This window comes from Propithecus coquereli, unplaced genomic scaffold (genome assembly GCF_000956105.1).
Source record: "Propithecus coquereli isolate 6110/MARCELLA unplaced genomic scaffold, Pcoq_1.0 Scaffold229, whole genome shotgun sequence".
In the NCBI taxonomy this organism is placed as follows: Eukaryota; Metazoa; Chordata; class Mammalia; order Primates; family Indriidae; genus Propithecus; species Propithecus coquereli.
Window position 1 is genome coordinate 68,825 of NW_012147830.1, and position 23,936 is coordinate 92,760.

The 23,936-nt window shown below is 32.8% G+C and overlaps 1 protein-coding gene across 3 annotated transcripts in view; it reads left to right on the forward strand.

Annotated features, from left to right (window-relative positions):
* Positions 1-23,936, forward strand: part of KIAA1468 (KIAA1468 ortholog) — a 138,532-nt gene that overhangs the window by 9,085 nt on the left and 105,511 nt on the right. For all 3 annotated transcript variants that reach the window (XM_012645285.1, XM_012645287.1, XM_012645286.1), the window contains exons 2-8: positions 10,117-10,206; positions 18,511-18,582; positions 18,694-18,749; positions 18,855-18,968; positions 22,018-22,221; positions 22,329-22,420; positions 23,021-23,314. In XM_012645285.1, the coding sequence (XP_012500739.1) occupies positions 10,117-10,206; positions 18,511-18,582; positions 18,694-18,749; positions 18,855-18,968; positions 22,018-22,221; positions 22,329-22,420; positions 23,021-23,314 (922 nt within the window). The remainder of the gene's footprint in view (positions 1-10,116; positions 10,207-18,510; positions 18,583-18,693; positions 18,750-18,854; positions 18,969-22,017; positions 22,222-22,328; positions 22,421-23,020; positions 23,315-23,936) is intronic.

The following is a 23,936-nucleotide window of genomic DNA, read 5'->3' on the forward strand; positions in this document are numbered from 1 at the left end:
ATATTTTTGATTTATTGACACAGAGGTACATGAAAATCCAAACAAAAGTATTTTTTAAAGGGTTAAAACTTAATTTATCTAATGAAGAAACAACCATTTCAATCCTTTAACATAAAAGCACATATCTTCTTCAAATAAATGTAACGTACTTTAACCCATCCACTAGAAAACAATGACTTTCTAATTGTCATCGGAATATAATTTTATATTATTTCCAAAATAGAAAATTATACTTAGTCTTATTCCTTTTAGCTTTCATATTTTAGAGTAGCTTTATAGGTTCTCCTTCTTGGACATGTATCTCTGAGATCCTTCCTTAAGTGGGTAACATTAAAATGTTTATATACAATCTCAGGTTAAATATAATTTAAAGTAAATTTGTTATTAGTAATATCTTTATATTTATTGATATGTGTGTGTGTATGTGTGTATGTGTACACACTTTTTTTTTAAGAAGCAGAGTCTCATTGTGTTTCCCAGGCTGGAGTACAGTGGTGCCAAGCATAGCTCACTATAACCTCAAGTTTATGGGCTTAAACGATCCTCTGGCCTCAGCCTCCAAATAGCTAACACTACAGGCACATGCCACCAAGCCCAGCTAATTTTTTGATTTTTTTATAGAGACAGAGTCTTGCTCTGTTGCCCAGGCTAGTCTGGAACTCCTGGCCTCAAGCAATCCTCCTACCTAAGCCTCCAAAGTGCTGGGATTATAGGCATGAGCCACCACACCTTGCCAATATTTATATATTATATTTCTTTCTATGTTATTTGTCTTGACAGGATTTTTTAGGTGTGGTTCAATAAATCATCTTTACTGAAAGAATTGTAATTTAAAGCTATCTGCTTGATTTTCCCCCCATTTAATTGTGAATTGGGTACTTTCATGATTTTTTAATTATGAAGTACCCATATGAAAGTATGTATTAAATGTATTAATAACTATGGGGAGAAAATATCAAAATTACAAACAAAAAAAGTTTGAACCATACAGAGAAGAGTATATACTGAAAAATTTACATTCCGCTCCTCAGAGGCCATTGCTATTAACAACTAATTGTGTATGTTTACAAAAATATTTAATGCAGGTGTGAGTATGCACAAACATGCTTACATGGACTTATGTATCTATGTTCTTTAAAAAAATGATACTTTGATACTTTGCTATACCTTTCTGTCAGTGACTTGGTAGTGAACACTGTAGTTGTTCAATAAATAGGAAATTGAATTAACCAATACTTTTTTATCAGTCAGAGGTGGTCAATTTTTCTGATGCATTTGGTTCTTAAAGTGCCATGTAATTTTCAAGGATTCGAGACTAATTTTTTTAACTTTAGTAAAAGTGCATTCTTTCATCAGTACTAAAATATTAAATAAAAATACTTATAAAAACAATCTGCATGTCTTATAGTCACACTGTGTATAATGAATTTAGTTCTCAGACATGATAAAACTTATGAAAAGGTTTTACTGGTTTGACAACTATGATGAAAGCACCAACCATTAGTTTCTGAGTTATAAAGTGAATTATTAAAAAGTTAAGTTACACAACAAGCATCCTGGTATTTGAAGAAATGTTCATAGTTAAAATACTTCACATTAGAATATGGTAACTTCTTTCTTAATAAAAGAGGTTAATTTTTCCAAACTCTTTCTCTTTTGTATTAGAACATTTGTAACACAAAAGGCATTTGCTTGTGCTGGAAAAGAATTATGGCTGAATCTAAAGAAGCCTACTTACCTTGGAGCTATAATATTAATATAACCTGTTAGTAGTCTTAAGAGCCAAAGTACACTTTACTTACAAAATCTGTTACAGGTTAGTCCAGTCAAAGTTAAAATTACTTTCTTCCATAAATAATTTTTTTCTGGCAAGATTTTAATGAATTAAGAGATTTTTTTTCTTTTATGACATCATAGTTGCTATAATTTTAAAAGGTATCAGAGCTTTTTTTCTTGGAAAATATAAAGTTGTTGGCTTGGAACTTAAAAAATATTTAGAAAATATTTTTCAATAGCCATAATAATTCCAAGTTGAAAATTACCATGTATTTGCTTTCCCCAAAGACACTCCCTATTGTATTGATATAAATGAGTTTTTGAAGATTTTTAGAGAAATAGTAATAGTTAAATGGAAAAATAATGTATCATGACCAAAGAAGTTCTAATCTATGCATGTATATATGATTTAAAATATTAGAATGAGGAAGAGATAGACTTTGTAAACTAGCAGTAGATGGATACTTAGCATAATAAAAAATATTTATCTGAAATTAACAGCTATCATCATACTTAACATTACATTAACGTCAGGAATAAAACAGTGAAGGCTGGTATCATAACACCAGAAGATTGACTGATAAAAGTTCATCCTATTGGGTGTATATGTTTTCATATACAGGTTGAAGACATCAGAATAGCTAATGAGAAACTAAGACGTGCCTAGGATGCATCATCAAAGAGATTCATAATTAAACAAAATTTTATAATAAAGATAAAAAATAATACTGAGCATTGAAAAACTGCTATTATATACTGCTGGTGGAATTCCAATTGCTGTGTACACTTATTTTGGAAAGCAGTTCAGCAATATGTATCAGTAGCTTTAATATGGCAAATTCTAAAAATTTCCTATTTAAGGAAATTTAAGTTTAAGTTTTAAGTTTTTACAAAGCAAGATATAAAATTGTATGTATAGTTTTACTGTTTTTATAAAAATATCTATAGTTAGATATGGAAAAAAGAGTTCAAAAAAGAATATTTAGAAATTCAGGAAAATAATAGTATATTGATCTGATCCCCGATTTTAGTAGGATTGAGATGCTTTATTCTTCTATGTACCTTCATTTCTGTAATTATTTATAATACATGTTTTTTTTGGTAATAATTGGAAGGAAACACCCTTCTTTAAGGTGTGCAAAAAATATTAGAGGAAAGTGGTTAGATTAATTTTGCTTTAAAGAGCAGGAAATTTTGGTTATCATATAGTGATCCAGGAACTCCATTGTATAATATATTAGTTATTTACCAAGTAGACATATTTATAGCTCAGTGGTTTATTGCTGTGTAGTTATAATATTATTCCATTTTCAGCTATTTAAAAGGTCTAAGTAAAAAGCCTTATAAAGTTTATCCACTATATTGTGACATTTATTCTCTTTCTTTTAGTGACTCATTATCTGGCTTTGGTTCAATTTCAAACAGAGGAAAGCACCCCAAATTTTTGTTTGTTTATTTAAGACAGTAAGAAATAATAGCTATTTTCCAGCTATTTCATTATTAATGGATCTTGATCAATGTTAGCCCATTTTTCCCCTCTGTACATTCCAGTTTTATTTTTTCTAATATTTTATTATGAAAAGTTCAAAACTTACAGAAAAGTTGAAAGAATATTATGCCCATATATCCACCACCTAGATTCCATCATTAACTATACTTGCTTTATTTCATATCTGTCCTTTCAACTCTCTCTCTGTCCAACAATCCATCTTAATTTTTTATGTATTTCAAATTAAGATGTAGGAATCAGTACACTTTCCCCTAAATACTTTAGCGTGCATATTGTTAATTAGAGCTCAGTATTTTACAGTTGTGGGGTTTTTTTGAGGTAAAATTTAAAGACTGTAAAATAAATAAATCTTAATTGTACCATTTGATGAGTGTGGACAAATGAATACTATACACCTGTAGTAACGCAAACTTCTATATATAGAGAACGTTTACTATCAACCAAGAAAGTTCATTTCCTACCCTTTCTAGCCCTTCACCACAAGAACCACTACTGTGATTTTTTCCTAACATAAATTACTATTGGCTGTTCTAAAAACTTCATGTAAATGAAATTATAGGTACTCTTATATAAGCCTTATTTCATTTGGCATAAACCATTTGAGATTCATTCATGTCGTTGCAAATATCAGTAGTTTTTTGTATTTATTTTTTAAATTGCTGAGTAGTGTTCCTGAGTTCAGCCCATTTTTATTTTACTTTTATGTTATTTTAATTTTATGTTATTTTTGAGACAGGGTCTTGCTTGTCGCCCAGGCTAGAGTGCAGTGGTGTCATCACAGCTCACTGCAACTGCAAACTCCTGGGCCTAAGTGATTCTCCTGCCCTAGCCTCCCGAGTAGTTGGGACTACAGGCGCTCACCACCATGCCTAGCTAATTTTTCTATTTTTTGTAGAGACAGGGTCTTGCTCTTGCTCAAGCTGGCCTCACACAATCCTCCATCCTCTGCCTCCTAGAGTGCTAGGATTACAGTCATGAGCCACCATTCCTGGTCCAGACCGTATTTTATGTGAACTTTTTAAGACTCCCGTGATTATTGTATTTGATAATTCTTGGCTTATGCTAAAAGAAACTGCATTTAATGAGTACTGTAGTATTTGATTTTCTGTCATTTTTATTCATGCTGTCTTAAAACTTAACTTTTTATTACTTACCAAATATAATCAAACTATAGGGAAATTAAATGCTTCTCTGGATATAAAGAGTGATATGTGTAGAATTTCACTTAGTTCACTTAATAGGGTTATATAGGTAAGTGTTACGTTGATAATGACATGGCCCAATTTGAAGAGTCAACCATTTCAATTATTGGCATGTACTAATTGTTTTAAAAGGAGTTGGGAGAGCCCAATGTGGAGTTTAAATCTATATTCCTATAACTTGCATTCATTTGTCAGGATCGTGCTTTTTGAACACAGATAATCCATTCCCTTAGATAAGATATATCACTAAGTATCACTACGTACTGTATAAAGTAACATGGTTTAATAAAAGCATTGACAAAGCCATTAATTTGTCTCTTTTTTGCATTAGCTAGATATGCCACCCTTAAAAAGTTCTACATGTATAAAATTTAAGATAGAAGCAGATAAATTGTCCTTTCTCGTCCTTTACAACCTAGCTAGCCTCAGCAGTCATGATTTGCCTGCCCCTTGGTAGCATTTATACATTGTATTAATAACTGTGCTGTTGGCCGGGCGCGGTGGCTCACGCCTGTAATCCCAGCACTCTGGGAGGCCGAGGCGGGCGGATCGTTTGAGCTCAGGAGTTTGAGACCAGCCTGAGCAACAGCGAGACCCCATCTCTACTAAAAATAGAAGAAATTAATCGGACAACTAAAACTATATAGAAAAAATTAGCCGGGCATGGTGGCACATGCCTGTAGTCCCAGCTACCTGGGAGGCTGAGGCAGTAGGATCGCTTGAGCCCAGGAGTCTGAGGTTGCTGTGAGCTAGGCTGACGCCAGGGCACTCACTCTAGCCAGGGCAACAGAGTCAGACTCTGTCTCAAAAAAAATAAATAAATAAATAACTGTACTGTTCACACACAATGTGTCTATACTTTGAATTCTCCACCACATATTTGTTCTTTACCTCTGCCTGGAATGCCTTTCCCTCATTTGTTGACTTAGTGGACATCTGTTTTTTAGGGCTCAGTTTAAAATGTTTTCTGGCGGGGCATGGTGGCTTCACACCTATAATCCTAGCACTTTGGGAGGCCAAGGCAGGGAGGATCACTGAGGCTAGGAGTTCAAGACCAGTCTGGGATGTAGCAAGACCCCATCTCTACAAAATATTAAAAAATTAGCCAAGAATCATGGCACGTGCCTATAATCCCAAGTACTCAGGAGGCTGAAGCAGGAGGACCACTTGAGCCCATGAGTTTGAGGTTGCAGTGAGCTAGGATTGTGCCACTGCACTCTAGTCTGGGTGACAGAGCGAGACCCTGTCTCAAAAAATAAATTAAAAAAGATGTTTTCTGATTGAAGCCTTCCCATGGCTCCCATAGAATCTGAAAGTCACTGATAGTGAACTTAGATCTAAGAAACAAATTTAAGGAATACTACTCAATGATCCCATAGGGATTTCTTATCCATTTAAAACAAAACTGTATCGCAACGATCTAATAAGAATTGAGATGTTTTTTATATAAATTAAATTTCCCTTTTTCCCTGACTTTTCTGCATAGTACTTGGTCATCTTCTGACATACTATATTTTTGTCATTTTGACAGGTTGTTTTTCTGATATAGAATTTGGGTTGCAGTTTTTTCTCATAGCACTCTAAAGATGTTCCATTTTTAATTAATAGCTTTATTGAGATAAGATTTGCCTTCAAATCCACTCATTTAGAGTGTACAATTCATTGGGTTTTCGTATATTTACAGAATTGTGTAACCATCACCTAATCTACTTTTAGAGTATATTCATAGCTCCCCAAAAATCTCTTACCCATTACCAGACACCCTATTCATCCCCTATCCCCCAGCCCTAGGAAAGCACTAATCTCTGTAGAGATTACATAGAGACAAACTTTCTATCTTTATAGATTTGCCTATTCTGTACATTTTACATAGATGCAACTCATACAATAATGTGGTTTTTTGCGACTGGCTGCTTTGCCTTAGTGTAATGTTTTCAAGGTTCATCCATTGTTGTAGCATGTATCCGTAGTATTTCAGTCCTTTTTATTGCTGAGTAACGTTCCATTGTATTGATCTACATACCACATTTTATTTCTCCATTTATCACTAGATAGACATTGGTTGTTTATACTCGTTTGCTATTGTAAATAATGCTTCTATAAACAATCAATGTACAAGATTTTGTGTGGACATATATTTTCATTTGTCTTGGGTGGAAGTAGAATTGCTAGATCCTATCATAACTTTGTAATCTTTTACGGAATTGTGAAAACGTTTTCTAAAGTGGCTGTACCATTTTACATCCCCACTAGTTAGATGTGAGGGTTCCAGTTTCTCCACACCCTCGCCAACACTCATATTGTCTTTTTATTAATGCGGCAAATAATTCATCTACTGTAAATCACCCTTTTGAAGTGTACAATTTGGTAGTTTTCAGTGTATTTATCGTGAACTATCACCACTCTCTAATTCCAGAACATTGTCATCACCCCAAAAGAAACCCTGTACCTATTAGCAATCACTACCCATTCTCCTCTACTGCCAACTAATATTCTACTTTGTATTTCTGTGGAGTTGCTTCTTCTGGGCATATTATGTAAATGGTCATACAATCATACACTGTGACCTTTTGTGTCTGGCCTCTTAGCATAATGTTTTCAAGGTTCACCTATTTTGTACCACGTATGAGTACTTCCTTTTTTATAGCAGAGTAATATTTTATTGTATGGATATACCACATTTTATTTATCTATTCATCATTTGATGGACATTTGATTTGTTCGTACTTTATCACCACTGTGAATAAAGCTATTAACATTTATAAACAAGTTTTTGTGTGAACATGTTTCCATTTCTCTTGGGTATATACCTAGGAATGAAATTGCTCAGCCACATGGTAAATCTATTTTAACTTTTTGAGGAACTGCCAAACTTCCAAAGTGGCTGTTCCATTTTACATTTGGACCAGCAATGTGTGAGGGTTTCAGTTTGTCCATTTCTCTCTGCAACACGAATCTTTGTGATTATAGCCATCTGGTGGGTTTGAAGTGGTACCTCACTGTGGGGTTGATTTTTATTCCTTTAATGAGTATCATTTCCGTTTTGAGCATCTTTCCTTGTACTCATTGGCTATTTCTATATCTTCTTTGGAGAAATGTCTGTTTAAATTTTTTCCCATTTCAAAAATGTACTGTCTTTTTCACTGAGTTGTAAGAGTTCTTTATATCTTGTAGGTATGTTCCTTATCAGATACTTGATTTGCAAACATTTCTCATATACTGTATATTGTGTTTTCAATATCTTGATGGTGACTTTTGAAGCAAAAAATTTTAATTTTGATGAAATCCAGTTTATCAATTCATTTGTTTATCATTTGTATTAGTTTCTTATGGCTACTGTTAAAAAAATTACCAAAAATGTAGTAGCTTAAAGCAACACAAATTTATTGTCTTTATAGTTCTATACTTCAGAAATCTAAACTGGGTCTCGTGTTGGGCTAAATGGGCTAAAATCAAAGCAATGGCAGTTCTGCAGGTTTTAGGTTCTAGGGGGAAGCCATTTCCAGGTTCTAGAGCCTGCCTGAATTCCTTGGCTCACAGCCCTCCTTCCATGTTTGCCATGCAAGGTAACATAGTCATAGATTCTAAGGATTAGTATGTGGACATCTGTGAAAGGCCATTTTTCTGCCTACTGCATTGCTTATTCTTTTGTGTTCTATCTAAGAAATCATTGTCTAACCCAAGGCCATGAAGATTTGTTTCTAATTTCCTACTAAAATTTTATGATTTTCACTGTTACATTTGGGTCTATGACCCACTTTTGCTATCTGGTCTAATTTCCCTTTTTTGCATGTAGATATCCAGTTGTCGCAACACAATTCGTTGAAAAAACTTCTTATCTCCATTGAAATGTCTTGGTACCTTTGTTAAAAACCAACTGACCGTAAATGTAAGGGCTTATTTCTGGAATCTAAATTCCATTGCATTGATCTATATCCCATTGCCAGTATGGTGCTACCTTGATTACTATGGCTTTGTATTAAGCATCAGTCTTTCATCCTTATTCTTTTTCAAGATTGTTTTGGCTATTCTGAGACTTTTTTTGTTTGCCTGTTTCCATTCGTTTTAGAATCAAATTCTAAATTTCTGCAAAGAAAAAGAGAGAAAGACAGTTGGGATTTTGATAAGGATTGCATTAAATCTAAAGATTAATTGTGGAATATTGCTATCTTGACATGGATCTTCTGATCCTCGAGCTTAGGATGTTTTTCCACTGATTTAGATCATCTTTCATTTCTTTTAATAATGCTTTGTCATTTTCACTGTATAATTTTTGCACTTTTTTGTTGAATTTATTCTTAAGTATTTTTTCTTTTTAATGTTATTGGAAATAAAACTGTTTTCTTAATTTTGGATTGGTCATTGCTAGTGTATAAAAACCCTGATTGATTTTTGTGTATTGGTCTTGTATTCTACAACCTTGAAAAACTTGCTTAATAGGTCTAGTTGATTTTTAGTGGATTCTTTAGAGTTTCTTATATAAAATCATGTCATCTGTGAATAGAAATAGTTTTGCTTCTTCCTTCCTAATCTGGATGCCTTCAGTTTCATGTTTTTTGATGAGAAATCAGCAGTCACTAAAATTATTGTTTCCCCATACAAATGTATTGTTTTGCTTTGTCTGTTTTTAATATTTTTTCTTCATTTTCGGCTTTCAGCAATTTGATTGTGATGAGCCTAAGTTTCTGTTCTCTTTATTTACTCTCTGTTGCGCTCTCACCTTGAATCTGTATCTGCCCCACCTCTTGCCTCACCTATTGTTGATTTCGGTTTTACATATGTTAGACCTTTTGTTATCATCTCACACAGGTCCCTGGAGCTCTGCTAACTTTCTGTTCAATTTTTTCTTCTCTCCATTCTTCAGACTGAATGATTTCCATTAATTCATCTTAAAGTTGCTGACCCTTTCCTCTGTCTTCTCCATTCTGTTATTAGACTATATGATGAATTTTTAATTTCAGATATTTATTTTTCAGTTCTAGAATTTCTATTGGCATTCTTTTATAATCTATAGTTTTCTGTTATACTGTCCATTTCTTTCATTCATCGTGTACAAGTATTCTTTTACTTCACTGAGCATAGTTATAATAGCTGTTATAAAATCTTAGCCTAGTGATTTCAACATCTCTATTATCTGGGAGTTGGTCCCAGTTGATTGTGTTTTCTCATGGAATGGATCACATTTTACTGGTTTTTGTATATCAAATACTTTTGGACTGTATAGTGGACAATGTGTGTGTCAGGTTGTGAAGAGTAGATTCTGTTCTGTTTTTTTCAGAATGTTGTTTTATTTTTTCAGTAGGCACTTGTTCAGACTCAGTCTGCAAACTTTCTTGAATGGTAGCTCAAATTTCTGTTTTCTTTTTTTGTCTTTAGCTGGGCTATTTGCAATGTGCACTGTGTGTGCATTGTTCAGGGGCTGGCTAGGGATTTGGACAGGGAAACTTGATTATTTTCAAGTAGTTTGAGTGGTATGATCATTTTTATCTTGATCTTTTGTTTTAAAAGAAAATTCCTAGATACTAGAATCATAATATTAACTGGAAATGATCATAGGTATTTGAATTTCAGTCCCTTATTTTGACAATTAAATAAAACTCTGCTTATTCTTTTATATTCCTCTTATAGATCGAGCTGGGAGCATCAGTACCCTTGATTCTTTAGACTTTGCAAGATATTCAGATGATGGTAACAGGGAAGCAGATGAGAGAGTGGCAGGTAAGATTGTAAAGATAGATTTGGATTCTTTGACGTTCCAGAAATGATAAAATGACTTGAGGAATTCTCTTCCTTCTAAAATTTGGCATGTGAATATAATGTATATAGTTATTCTACAAAGTTGTATTACTAATTACTGATTTATTATAAGTTTGGGGATACCCCATCTTCTTCTTCTAGTGGTACTGTGAGTCTCTGGTTATATACACCTACAGTTTGCTGAGTTATGCTTGTAGCCAGCAGTTTACAAGCAAGCAGTTGTAAAACTGGTGTAAGACAGGCTTAAGTTAGCCATGGTATAATGAGGCTTGAACCTAAGCTTCATTTTTTGATCCTCCAAACCAGGAATGAAATTCAGGTATGTATACCAGTACAACCCTATTGATTGTTAAAAATTGGTTGAAATACTTCCATGCTGGTTGGTGAATAAAACTTTGCCTTGAGTTTCCTGGGTGCTCCCCCACCATCACAGCATGTCCCCAGAAACTCCTGACTTTCCTATGATCCATAAAATAAAGGGTTAATGTTTGGTATAGCAGGGGCCTTCAGGACCCTTGCCATTCTAGTAAGAAGGACAGTATCCTTTCTGATTGCTTGGTTGCTCATTTCAGTTTCCTTCCCTTCCCATTCCCCAATCCCCATCCCCCACCAGTCCTGCCTTCTAAGCATCACCATTGGATCTGTAGGGACTTAAAAGGACCAGTCTATACCGTGTGTTCTGCCTACGCCAGATAAGCCCAGTTGGAATCTGCTGGGGGTCCATCCTGGAATTCACCCTTGTAGCAGCCCTGGGTCCTTAGTTGTAAATATCTGGTGCCTTTCTGGTGTCTCAAGGCTGTGGCTACCTGCCATTGAGGTCATTCTTGAGCGCCTTGCAGGAATTGTAGTTTTCATAAGACTTTGGCTCTGAAGACGTTGGATAAGCAGACAGATATATCAGTTAGGTATTTTGAGCTCCATCAGAATGGTAGACACTTCTGGAACAGGAGGGATGCCACATGGCACAGATGGGACCTGTTAGGGCAATAGGGTGTCAGGGAACAGGAATGTGGATCTACAGGAAGGTGGATTCCTCTCTTGAACATCTTTGTTGAATTTTTCTTTCATTTACTGGAACAAGTTTGTTAAAACCTACCAAATGTTTACCCGTCATGGTCATTATGAATACAAATGAGTGCTAATTCTTATATAACACTTGCTCCTTTCGAAACACTATTCTAAATATATATTAACTTATTAAATTATGGAATTATCATCATCTTCCCCTCCCCAGGAAAGTGAGGCACTCAGAGAAATTATATAAGATTTCAGTAGCAGCGCTAGGATTCAAATCCAGATAACACAGGAACAGAACCCACAATTAACTCTACCATATGCTACCTCTTGGCATGAAAGATTAGGTTTGATCTAATTAAAAATGACATACCAATAAATGATTTTCATTCATTGCTCAAGATAGAGATAGTGATTATTTTTAAATCTCAGTATTATTATGAGTTTAAAAAATAGTGATTGTTTTTAATTCAGCAGACACTGAGAGAGAGGATCAGCAGTATAACCAATAGCAGTATCTATTTAATAGAGAAGTCACTAAAAATAGTTTAATGTGGCTCCCTATATCAAATCAGAGTTTAGTCATGAGCACCATTTATTGACAACCGTAACAAAACATCAGATCATATCAGTAATATCTGAAAATTAGCAATTCAAATAGAAATTATTCAAATAATTTTAGGATTAATTTATCCTACTAATTATATCACTTGTCAGGTAACATTGTTATATATAATTAGATATTATGTACTTAATGTTATATATTAAATATATGGTGTTTTAGTTTAGAGACTAAATATATCTAGTTTTGTATACTGTTTTATTGTATAAATTGTTCCATATTAGAAAATAACTCCTACCCAGAAATTAGCTACATAATTATGGTTTTTTCCTTAATTTCCATTTGAAAACTTACATTTTATATTGAGTCAAATTGAAGAGGTTCATTATTCTCATCATTTGAGTATTTTAGTACTTCTAATTAGGGGAAAACATTGATGTAAAAGCAAAATGTTTAACTTAAATTTATGGTCATTAATTGTTTGGAACAATCTGTTAATTATTCATGTCAATATAGGTAGAAGAGAAGAAGAAACAAGAAGTTCCTCTGACCAAATATCACTGTGTATATAACATTTTCATTCCCTGTCTAACTTTTTATTAGAACTCAGAGTAAAACGGTTGATATCTCTATCTGATCTAAATGGTTTTTGAGAGACAATTAACAAAGAGCAGTGGACCTGGATAACCCACAGACTTATGCAACTAAGAGTGAAATGTATTTAGTATGTGATAGTTTTGACCTTACATTTTTAATCTAAAGAATGTACTGTTTCTAAGTTTGGAGTGATAAAGTAATTTTTAATTACTGTATTGTGCTCATATATAAATAAATACTGTCTTTCCATCTTCATTGGAAAAGGGAGGAGGAAGGAGGAAGAACATATGTTATCCCAAGAGAAAACCTTTCAGTCTTTTACTGCTCTTGTACCATAGCCTGTTATTGAATCCAGTATGTGAGTATGTGGATGGAACTTTATTAAAAAGCTTCAATTAATCACAACTCCCATTTCTAAAAAAATTTGACTCTTTGCTAATCACTGGTAGTAACTTAAAAGCTTATCGAAATACCAATAATCCAGAAAAGATATGTCATTTGTCATTGAATCACATGCAAAACTCACTAAGAATGAGGAAGCATCTAAGAAAGAAGGAAAATCTCTTTATTATTTTTCTGTACCAGTATTGGATGGAAGCTGGTTATAGATAACACAGTAAAGAGTTCATGGCCCTACCAGGCAGATGAAAGGTCTTCTCCGACCCTTAATCAGTTGTTGTTTATGAGACAGATACTGCATTTCTTTTCAGCACATTTTACCACCTTTCTCCTAAATTTAAAAATCTGGTTATTTTTTCAAGTCTGTACAGATTTTCCTTCAAAGAGGAAGGTATCTCTAAATGAACAAATACTTATTGAGCACTTACTCTGTGCTAGGTGCTTTATATAAAATATTTTATTTAATCTTATTAACAATCCTACAAAATATGTCATGAAATCTTTATTTTATGCCTTAGAAAACTGAGGTTTACCAAGGTTGAGAAATTTGCCCAGTAGCTTCCTTATAGCAAGGGGCAAGATCAGGATGTGTACACATACAGTTTTTATTCCAAAGCTCACAATATATCTTTTAGTACCAGACTATAGCTGTAACTCATCTGTATATTCCTGTGGATAGCAGAATCTTGTCTTTCCTCTATGAGACTATTTCACGTAGCCATTTTTTTTATTATTTTCAATTATTATAGGTACCTTATAGTTGTATATCTTTATATGGTACATGTAATGTTTTGATATAGGCATACAATGTGAATTAATCAAATCAGGGTAATTGGGGTATGCATCACCTCAGGCATTTACCAGTTCTTTGTGTTAGGAGCATTCCAATTCTACTCTTTTATTAGCTATTTTAAAGTATATCCTAACTTGTTGTTGATTATAGTCACTTTGTTGTGCTATCAAATATTGTTCATTCTATCTATCTAACTATATTTTTGCACCCATTAACCATCCCCACTTTATGCCCCTCTCCTTGCCATTTTCTATTAAAAGAAGTAAAATTTTAAAAGGTTTTCTTTTAGTTATTTTCCATTTCTCAATTTATTTTTATATAAAGTGTACATTTTCATATAAAAATGATTTAAATAGTAGCAGATGCCAAACCAAGATGAGCTTAATCTAGGTGATTTTTTTTTTTGTAAAAGCCTTTTTATATGTTATTGAATAAAACTACTATTACTTAGTGCATATACAATGTACCTCTTAAATTTTCAAATGTTCTTAAAGGTAACAAGAGGTTATATTTAAGCTAAAAATAAAAGTGATTTTATATTCATTAAATTTGTGTGGGTTTGGGGGTGGGGTTTTTTTGTCTTTAACATGTCCTAAAGTATATTTCATGACAATGTTAGTTTCCTAGGGGAAAAACAAAAGTGGGAGAAAAAAAAACAAGAAAGTTTCATTGTCAGATAAGTTTAGAAAATTGTGGATTTCTGCAGGATTTTTCAAGTCTTTTAATGTGGTAATAGGTTATTATAATAATTTATATGTTAAGTCATAAGGGTTTGAACTATGACAATTACAGAGACAAATGGAGATGAATGGTTATTTAGGGAGTTATTAAAGGGTTGGAATCAATATGGCTTGGACGTTTAATTGAAGTGAGAGTAAAGCAAGGGATAAATGAAGAGTACTCTCCAGGTTTCCTATTTGGCCAGCTGGGTAGGTAGTGGTGCCATTATGGAAGAGACTGCAGGAGGAGGACCAGATTTGAGAGGAAAATATGAAATCCATTTAGATAGGATCAAATTCAAAACTTATGAGACATTCAAAAGAGCATGTCCAGGAGATAATTGGGTAGATCTGTGTGTTAAGAAAAGGATCTAGGCCGGGCGCGGTGGCTCACGCCTATAATCCTAGCTCTCTGGGAGGTCGAGGCAGGCGGATTGTTTGAGCTCAGGAGTTCGAAACCAGCCTGAGCAAGAGCGAGACCCCATCTCCACTAAAAATAGAAAGAAATTAATCGGACAACTAAAAATACATAGAAAAAGTAGCCGGGCATAGTGGCGCATGCCTGTAGTCCCAGCTACTTGGGAGACTGAGGCAGAAGGATTGCTTGAGCCCAGGAGTTTGAGGTTGCTGTGAGCTAGGATGACACCACGGCACTCTAGCCTGGGCAACACAGTGAGACTCTGTCTCCAAAAAAAAAAAAAAAAAGAAAAAGAAAAGGATCTAAAGATTTCTGAGTCTTTAGAGTACTTCTGATAGTTAAAAACCACAGAAGTGAATATCATCCCAGTGGCATATGAAGAGAAAAGGGCCAGGGATGACACTCCTGAGGAACACCAGCATTGAAATGAGTAATAAAGGAACCCAAGCAGGAAGAACAATAGATTTTTTTTCTTTAGAGGCTGTGGGACAGAAGATGCTTCCTTCCCACTAGATCAAAATAGAAAAAGAAATGTTTACAAACTATGGAAATTGTATCTTGCTTTGATTCACTTATCCCTCTCTAAGTCATACCTAACTATTGTATATTTCTTACATCTATAATAGGCAGGGAGAATTCTCTAAACCTAGTAGAGGTGGTGATGGTACTATCTTAGGATTTTTGTATTATTTTAGGAATTGGTTTATATCTAACTCATATTCTTAAGAAAATTGAAAAGAATTTTTCCTCTTCCTAAAACTGTTCTTGGGATACTAAAATAACAATGATGGGGAAGTGCTATTCATATTTCAAATCACCTTATATTCAGAAAAAAATACTGCAGGAAACTCTGATTTGAAAGAAAACAGTTTCACATCTACTATGAGATGGCAAAATCCTTGACTCAGACCTTTTGATTTAAACTCTTCAATGGTGAACTGGAATGGGAATGAAAAAGTATTGATACTTGACTCAGACCAGTGTTATGGGAAAGATCCTCCAAAATATAGTAATATTTTGAGTTTTATACTAAAATGAATTAAATCTCACAAGTATTTCAAGATAACATTAGTGATAAATTGAGTTGAGGCAACAAAGGGTTGATCTTTTATTTCTACTTTGAAATTTCACACTTTACTGGTAGTATCTCCATGTATTTGTACATCTCCTAAGTCATGAAAGCATAATCTTTAAGCACTGAAGTACCTCTGATCTACTACCAGTATTATCCAACCCATGTTAGGAAATACCTGTTTCAACTAATCTGAAGTTTCTTGTACTAAATTATTATTTTGGTAATATTATAATATGTAATATTAATATACACCTACATCTTTGCAGTTATTACTTTAGATCCAGTAAAATAGCATTCAGCAGGTTGGGCTAGTAGAGTAAGCAGGTTGGTCATGTTGGTCAAGCATGTTGATTTCTTCAGCATTTTTTATAGTCATACATATCCTCAAATATTTTTAGGAAGAATTATAATATTTGAAAAATACTTGGAAGTTTAGTATAATGTATCTTTTTACGGGATAATTAAATTTGAACTTTAATCCAATGTTTAAATAAAGAGGAGACAAATTCATATATCTGTAAATATAGAACTGCTGTAAAGAACATTTCTTATAAAACTCACAAAACTGCAATTACTTGATCATACTATGCCATTATAGAGATGTGGTATAGCTTCAAAGATATGCCTTTGTCTTTTAAAGTCTATATTGTATATTAAGAGAAACATGCAGCAGAGTGAATTCATTTTGATAGGCACTGTCTTTTCAAAGCATTGGAAACTTCTAATGACATTTGGCAGTATATATGTAGATGTGCATAAAAATATAAATTCTTGCCGTCTGACATGGGTTTTTCTGGCTTTCTGTGCCTTAATCATTCAATGTTTTGCTCTTGGTCACCTAAACTTTCACTAATTGAATTTTGAGTTTTTCCCAGTTTGTGTTTTAACCAGTTTTTTTTCATTTTTTTTCATATTTCTATCATTCTGGTATAGGGCATTTCTGATCTGCAATTGTTCTGTAATATGTCTCAGTAAATTTTAAGTGATATCAAAAACATAATATGTATAGTCATTTTACTTAAGATATAGTTAAGTATTTTTAAATCAAAGTCAATTACCTAGAGTTTTGAAATTTAAAAAAAAATAAAAGAACATATGGTGTAAACCTATTCGGTACTTATTTTACACACTGAATGTGTACAGTTGTAGTTTAAGAAAAGCTTTAAGACTAAGTGTAGGTATTAGGGAAAATGTTTTAACTTTGTTGCACAGAAATGTTTGCAGATCAGCATTGCTAACTACCAAAAAACATATAGTAACATATGATATCATCTGATTTTTAGTTGTGCTTCCTGTGTTGCTGCAGTTAAATTCTGTGCATCAAAATAATTGGCCTTCATGTAATAGATGTGATTTAATTACATCTTAAGTTTTTATTAAAAATTTGCAAACTGAGTGAATCTTAATCTTTCCATATATTTTTATAGCTTTGTTTTCTCTGATATCATCTCATTTGACATCTTTTTTCTGTTTTATTAGTCAACCAGGGAAAAATTGCATCTTTAAGATAAAACTTTAATTTCCTAGTTTTTATGCAGAACTATTTAACTACTGTAATTTTTCAAAATCCATTTGTGACAAAGATCACTTAATTTTCCCAGAGCTTTACTTCACAAAAATGTATTTTTTCGAAGTCCAGGTTTTCTTTCTCTTCACAATATTTATACATTTTAAGAAAAATTCTCAGTTAAGACACATGTAGTTAAGTCTTCCTTGTTATGAAACATTATTTAAAGAGCTTGTTAAAATATTTCCTCAGTATTCATATTTATTTTATAATCAGACTATGCGGTAATAAAAGAAATCTTTGAGATTCACTAATACTTCTTAAAATGAACATTATCTATTAGAAGAATGATAGGAAACTTTGAAATCTTACTTAATTTTACATGGTATCCTTAGATAACTATTCTTTCAGAAATGTACACAATCATTTGCTTTAGAATTTTATTAATTAGGAATTAAAAGAGATGCTATTTCTGTCCTTTGGCTTTAAATGAAAACTAATATAAAACCCTTAGAACTTTTTTTTGGATATGTGTTTAACATATCTATGCTTGTTTTTAGAAAACATGTGCCTGTTTATTGAAAAATTTATAGGCATCTCAACATTTGTTAAATATTTAAGCCATATTCCTTCAACCTGTTAATGAAGGGATCTATTCGCTAACTTTTCTATATATTGATTTGTAACATTATTCTAGACAGTGCATTTTAAAATAACTTTATTTTTAAAAATCCTATAGTTTTTGGTTTTAAGGATATTTGCTTGGGCTTCATCTGACTTTTACCTTTTTCCCCTAAAATTATGTCACCTGAAAACATCTCATTACATTTTTTACCTAGACTAAGTAAAGCAGAAGTACCCAGATTACTAATATTTTTATTTATCTAAATGAGAGTGTACCATAGATTTTATTTTTAAATAGAGCTATGCCTTGTCAGACAGCTAGAACTTTTGAAAATAGTCCCCTGAATTCTCCTAAAACTATGGAAAACATTCACCAGTTTGCTTGCAAATCAACTCTGCTGCATGCGTTCACAAGTTTCATAAAGATTGCATGCTTTCTGTTTTTCAATACAAATTGTATTTTTTTTTCATACCCATCCTTGCTTTTTATTTTTTTATTTTTGTTTCCCTTTTCTTGGTTGGATGCCTGTGTGTGTTTATTCCAAATCCCTGTCCAGTCCTGGAATTTGAACTACGGAAAGCCAAGGAGACCATTCAGGCCCTCCGAGCCAACCTGACAAAGGCTGCAGGTGGTGTACATAAAACTTTTTTGAGACTTTTTCTACTTTGACAATGCAGAAGTAGCTTAGATATTTTAAAATGTAAAATAGTAAAATATTATTTATATTTTCTTCCACCAGAACATGAAGTTCCTTTACAGGAACGAAAAAATTACAAATCAAGTCCTGAAATTCAGGTGAGTGAGTAACAGATCTGAAAGTATCTCCCACATAAAATGGTAGGACAAATATTGAAGGAGGAAAACTTATGACTTTCCATTTGTCTTTTATTTTGCTTCCAGGAACCAATCAAACCTCTTGAAAAGAGAGCTCTAAACTTCTTAGTCAATGAATTTTTGTTGAAGAATAACTACAAGCTTACATCAATAACCTTTTCAGATGAAAATGATGATCAGGTAATATTTTGACTTCTTAGTGTTAATGGATCAGTGTGAATCTTGCACCTTATAAAAGTAAATGTCAGCAAGTTTATTATATAGAAATCAGGAGGTCATTATTTTAAGTCAAGATTATTCTGTTGATCCATGAAATCTCCTATGGATCTTTTAGCAAAAATAGTTCTTGGCTGGGTGCAGTGGCTCATGCCTGTAATCTTAGCACTCTGGGAGACCAAGGTGGGAGGATTGCTTGAGCTCAGGAGCTGGAGACCAGCCTGAGCAACAGTGAGACCCTGTCTCTACAAAAAAGAAAAAAAAAAAATTATCCAAGCACGCTTTTACGCGCCTGTCATCCCAGCTACTTGGGAGGCTGAGATAGGAGGATCACTTGAGCCAAAGAGTTTGAGGTTGCAGTGAGCTATGATGATGCCACTGCACTCTAGTTGGGGTGACAGTGTGATTCTTTCTCCAAAAAAACAAAAAGTTCTTTAAAGGTTATAGTTCATTTACTCCCTCATTTACTATATTTGGCAAAAATTAAATGTAATCAATTTCTAGTTATTTTTTATTATAGTAGCTTCATTGGATATGTACTGTGTAAAAGACATTAAAGTCATATTTAGCTAACATAAATATACCATTATATGCTGTGGTTATAGTTTAGGTTAATTGTGTTTTGTAAATTAAAGAGTGAATAGGAAAAGTTTTGAATATGTAAGAAATAGTATTGAGAGGCCGAAAAGAACACAAAAAGAGGAAAAAAGGAACAAAGACAAAAACAAATAGCAAGATGGTAGATTTAAACCCAGTTATATCAATACTCACTTTAAATGTAAGCGATCAATCCTTCTCAGTTAAAAGATAGAAATTATTAGAAATTTCAACAGTGGTCTTCCAATAATTGAAAGAACAAAGGCACAGAAAATCGCTTAGGATGTAAGACTAAAATTTATATGGAAGGGGAAAGGAACTGGCACAGCCAAAACAACTTTAATGAAGAATAACAAAGTTGGAGGACTTAAACTATCTGACTTCCAGTCTTAAAAGATATTGTAGTCAAAAGAGCATGATATTGATATATAGGCAAATAAATTAGTGGAACAGAATGGAGAGTTCAGACAAAGACTCACACATAGATCAACTGGCAAAATGCAAAGTTAATTCCATACAGAAAGGACAGTGCTTTTTTACAAATGGTACTGGAACAATTTGGTATCTATATGCCACAAAAATGAACTTCAAACTATACTTCATGCCATATACGAAGTTAACTCAAAATGGAACATAGACTTAAATGTATATCCTGAAAACCTATAACGCTTCTAGAGGAAAACAGAAAAAAAATCTCTGCAGCCTTGAAAGGTGGTCAGAGATTGATTAGATACCAAGAGCATGTTGTTCTCTGTCAAATTTTCTCTCATCAAAATTAATAACTTCTGCTCTTTGGAGGCCACTCTTAAGTGAATGAAAATACAAGACACAGATTGAGTGAAAATACTTGCAAGTAACATATCTGATAAAGGATTTATATCCAGAATGTATAATGAACTCTCTAAACTCAATAATAAAAATCAACCCAATTTTTAAAAGAAGAGACAAAAGTTTTAAATAGGTACTTCATGAAAGAAGATATATTGTATGGCAAATAAGCTCATGAAAAAGATTCCCAACATCTTTATTCATTAGGAAAATGTAAATAAAGTCATATTGAGATACCACAGTGAATTTATTAGAATATCTAACTAAGACTACTTGAAATCTTGGGTAGGATATGGAGCAACTGGAAGTGTCATCATTGCTGGTTCTAAGCACAGGGTAAATATGTAATAAATTTTGGATGAATAACAGAAATATGGACATTTGAATAATATATGTAATGTTTATTTAATAATTTTTTAAAAGCTAAAGATCATTTAGTTATTGTTGTGGGCTAAGCACTGTGTTAAGTCCTTTATATACATTTAATTGTAACCCCTTATAAGAGATAATAAGTATTGCACCTATTTTACAGATGACCAGTTTAAGCTTGAAATTAAGTTATAACAGTAATAATTGAGACAGATATGAATTTCATACTTATATCTTGTTTTCTCCAAAGCCCCCACTTTTAGTAATCCTATCTGCCTCAGATTTAATCCTCAATAATAGTTATGCCATTATTCAAATAAACCATTAAAGGATTAAGGGTATCACATTTAGAACATTCAAATGAATATGCCATAGTTTCTCAAAGAAGGTCTTGTAAATAAGTTATATCAAATTAGTACTAAGTTCTGATATGTTAGAGGAAGATAGAATGATAAGACAGTGTATTTGCATGCGACTGATTACTCTGAAACTTCATAAAGCTCTTCTAAAAATCTTTGCCTGTGGAATGCTTGAGATGCTATGCCTTTTTGTACTTTTCATAAAATTGTGTTAGATTGAATTAAGAAGAACGTTTTACTACACAACAAATCAAAGAGCAGCTATTTGGATTCTGAAAATTGCCAGAAGCATTTTTAATAATACAAGTTAAAATCATGCAACTACAGCAAGAAGACAAGTAGATTAAATTGTTTGTTTACTCACTAGAGATTACACTAAATATATAGAGGTTGGAATAATAAAAGAAGAACAAAATTAATGCCATCAGTGAGTTTACTTATAACCTATAAATAATAGGTACAATTTATGAACCAAGACTATCTTAATCTAGACATATTTTATGGCTTTATGCCAATATTTGAGCATGTTTTACAAGCTTAAAAGTTAACACAAGCCTTAAAGTTGAGTTTACATTTTTGAGAGATTTAATAAAAAAGATTGTGTAGCATCTTGACATCTAAGATAATTAAACCTATTTAGAATGTCAGGAAACTTACAAGAATAATATTGGACAGTGGAAGATATATTATAAAATAAGCTTAATAACAGCAATTACTCACTTGCAACATACACTTCGACATCATGACAAAATTATGATTATGTTGGATTTTCAAGGTATTAGCAATAATAACATGCTTCCCAAAAATGCAAGATAAAATCCTCAAAGTTTTTATATACATATATATTTTTCATCTTTTAGGATTTTGAACTGTGGGATGATGTAGGATTAAACATTCCAAAACCTCCAGACTTACTGCAACTCTACCGTGATTTTGGAAATCATCAAGTGACTGGAAAAGATCTTGTGGATGTGGCCAGCGGGGTGGAAGAAGATGAATTAGAGGCCCTTACACCAATTTTAGGCAACCTTCCTCCACCCCTTGAAACTCCCCAGCCTGTAGAGGTGAACAATATCAACTAACTAGTCAAGTCCACAAAAAAAGTATTTAAATTATGTAAAAACATACTGTGAGATCTTGAGTTTCTGTTTTTTTCTTCTTTTGATTTTAGAACTCCATGTTAGTACAGAAATTAGAAGATAAAATTAGTTTATTAAATAGTGAGAAATGGTCATTGATGGAGCAAATCAGAAGACTTGAAAGGTTAGTACTTGATCATCATTTCTAAAAATCCTCTTAAAAGTTTTTAAAGACAATGAGAAGTTATATAAATACATGAAACAGCATTTCAGTTGTGAGGTGTAATTTTTTTACCTTTTAATACTTCTGAGAGAAAGTTCTATAATTGCTTTATATATTTAAAATAATCATGTCTTTTTTCCCCCTAAAAAGTTATTGAATCAATGTAGTTATCTTATAGTTGATTAGATCTTCGAACTAAGAAATAAAATTATCTTTACTTCCCCTTCACATTAGTATTGTACATATTTCCCATTCATTATTTCATTTAATTCTTATGAAAATCTTATGGGTTTGATGGTATTGTTCCTATTTTGCAAATGAATAAAGAAGTGCTAATCAAAAGCAGGGTTTATGAGGCCTTTTTTATGCTCACTTTGTGGCTACACTTTTAGGTATACGAAGCATCAGTGAATATTGTGTAAAAAAGGTTTATCACCTGCCAAACTATTTACTATTAATATGTTATACTTTTAAAGCATTAAACCCATTATGAGGTTTATGCTATTGCCAAAATTTTCAAAAATACAGTTGTTCTCTGGTAATTTCTCTTTCTTTCTACAGTGAAATGGACTTCCTCAAAAATGAACACTTTTCCATCCCAGCAGTTTGTGACTCTGTTCAACCTTCTTTGGATCAGTCTCCCCACAAAGATTCGGAAGACAGTGGACAGGGTCCAGTCGTAAATAGTTCAGACGAGGGAAAAAGCAAGGATATCCATCTTTCAGTATCAGATGAAGCTGACTCCACTATTCCTAAAGAGAATTCCCCAAATTCTGTGCCCAGAAGAGAAAGAGAAGGAATGCCATCTTCTTCTCTGTCAAGTAAAAACACAGTTCATTTTGACAAACCCAATAGGTTAGTATGCATCCTATATTTTGAAATGTATCTTTCAGCTATTTAGTACATGTTGGACTGAAAGAGGTTCAGTTCTTACTTTGAACTTCCTTTGCAGATTAGATGTATGAAGTTTTGCATTTGGTGTGAACTTAATACACAACAAAATACTTGTCACAAAATAAATGTCACAAAGTAATTAATTACTAAATTAAATTACATCAAAGAGGAATAAACCAGAGGCTAGTTTCTGTCTTAGCTAAGTACTTAAATCTGTAAATAATATGTGTGTTACTATGTGCTATGAACACTTTTACCCAATACTTTTTCCCATTTCTCTATTCTTCGGTCATTATCACTTAAAAGAACGTTTGGTGCTGCATACTTGCCCATGTTAAAGAGGGAATAGTTTTGCTCCTAGTCCTTTTTCCTATGTCTACTTGTATTATTAAGATTGTGTCATTAATTTTTTTTAATTTACTTCACTTTTATTGGGTTCCAATGGTTGAACTCAGATAAAAAGTGTGGTTCCTGCCCTTTATAATGCATTCTAGTGGAGGAGACAAAATATAATTTTAAAACCTTTAGATTATAATTAAGAAAGGAATATTTATTGAGCTCTTTTTATATGTCAGACACAGTT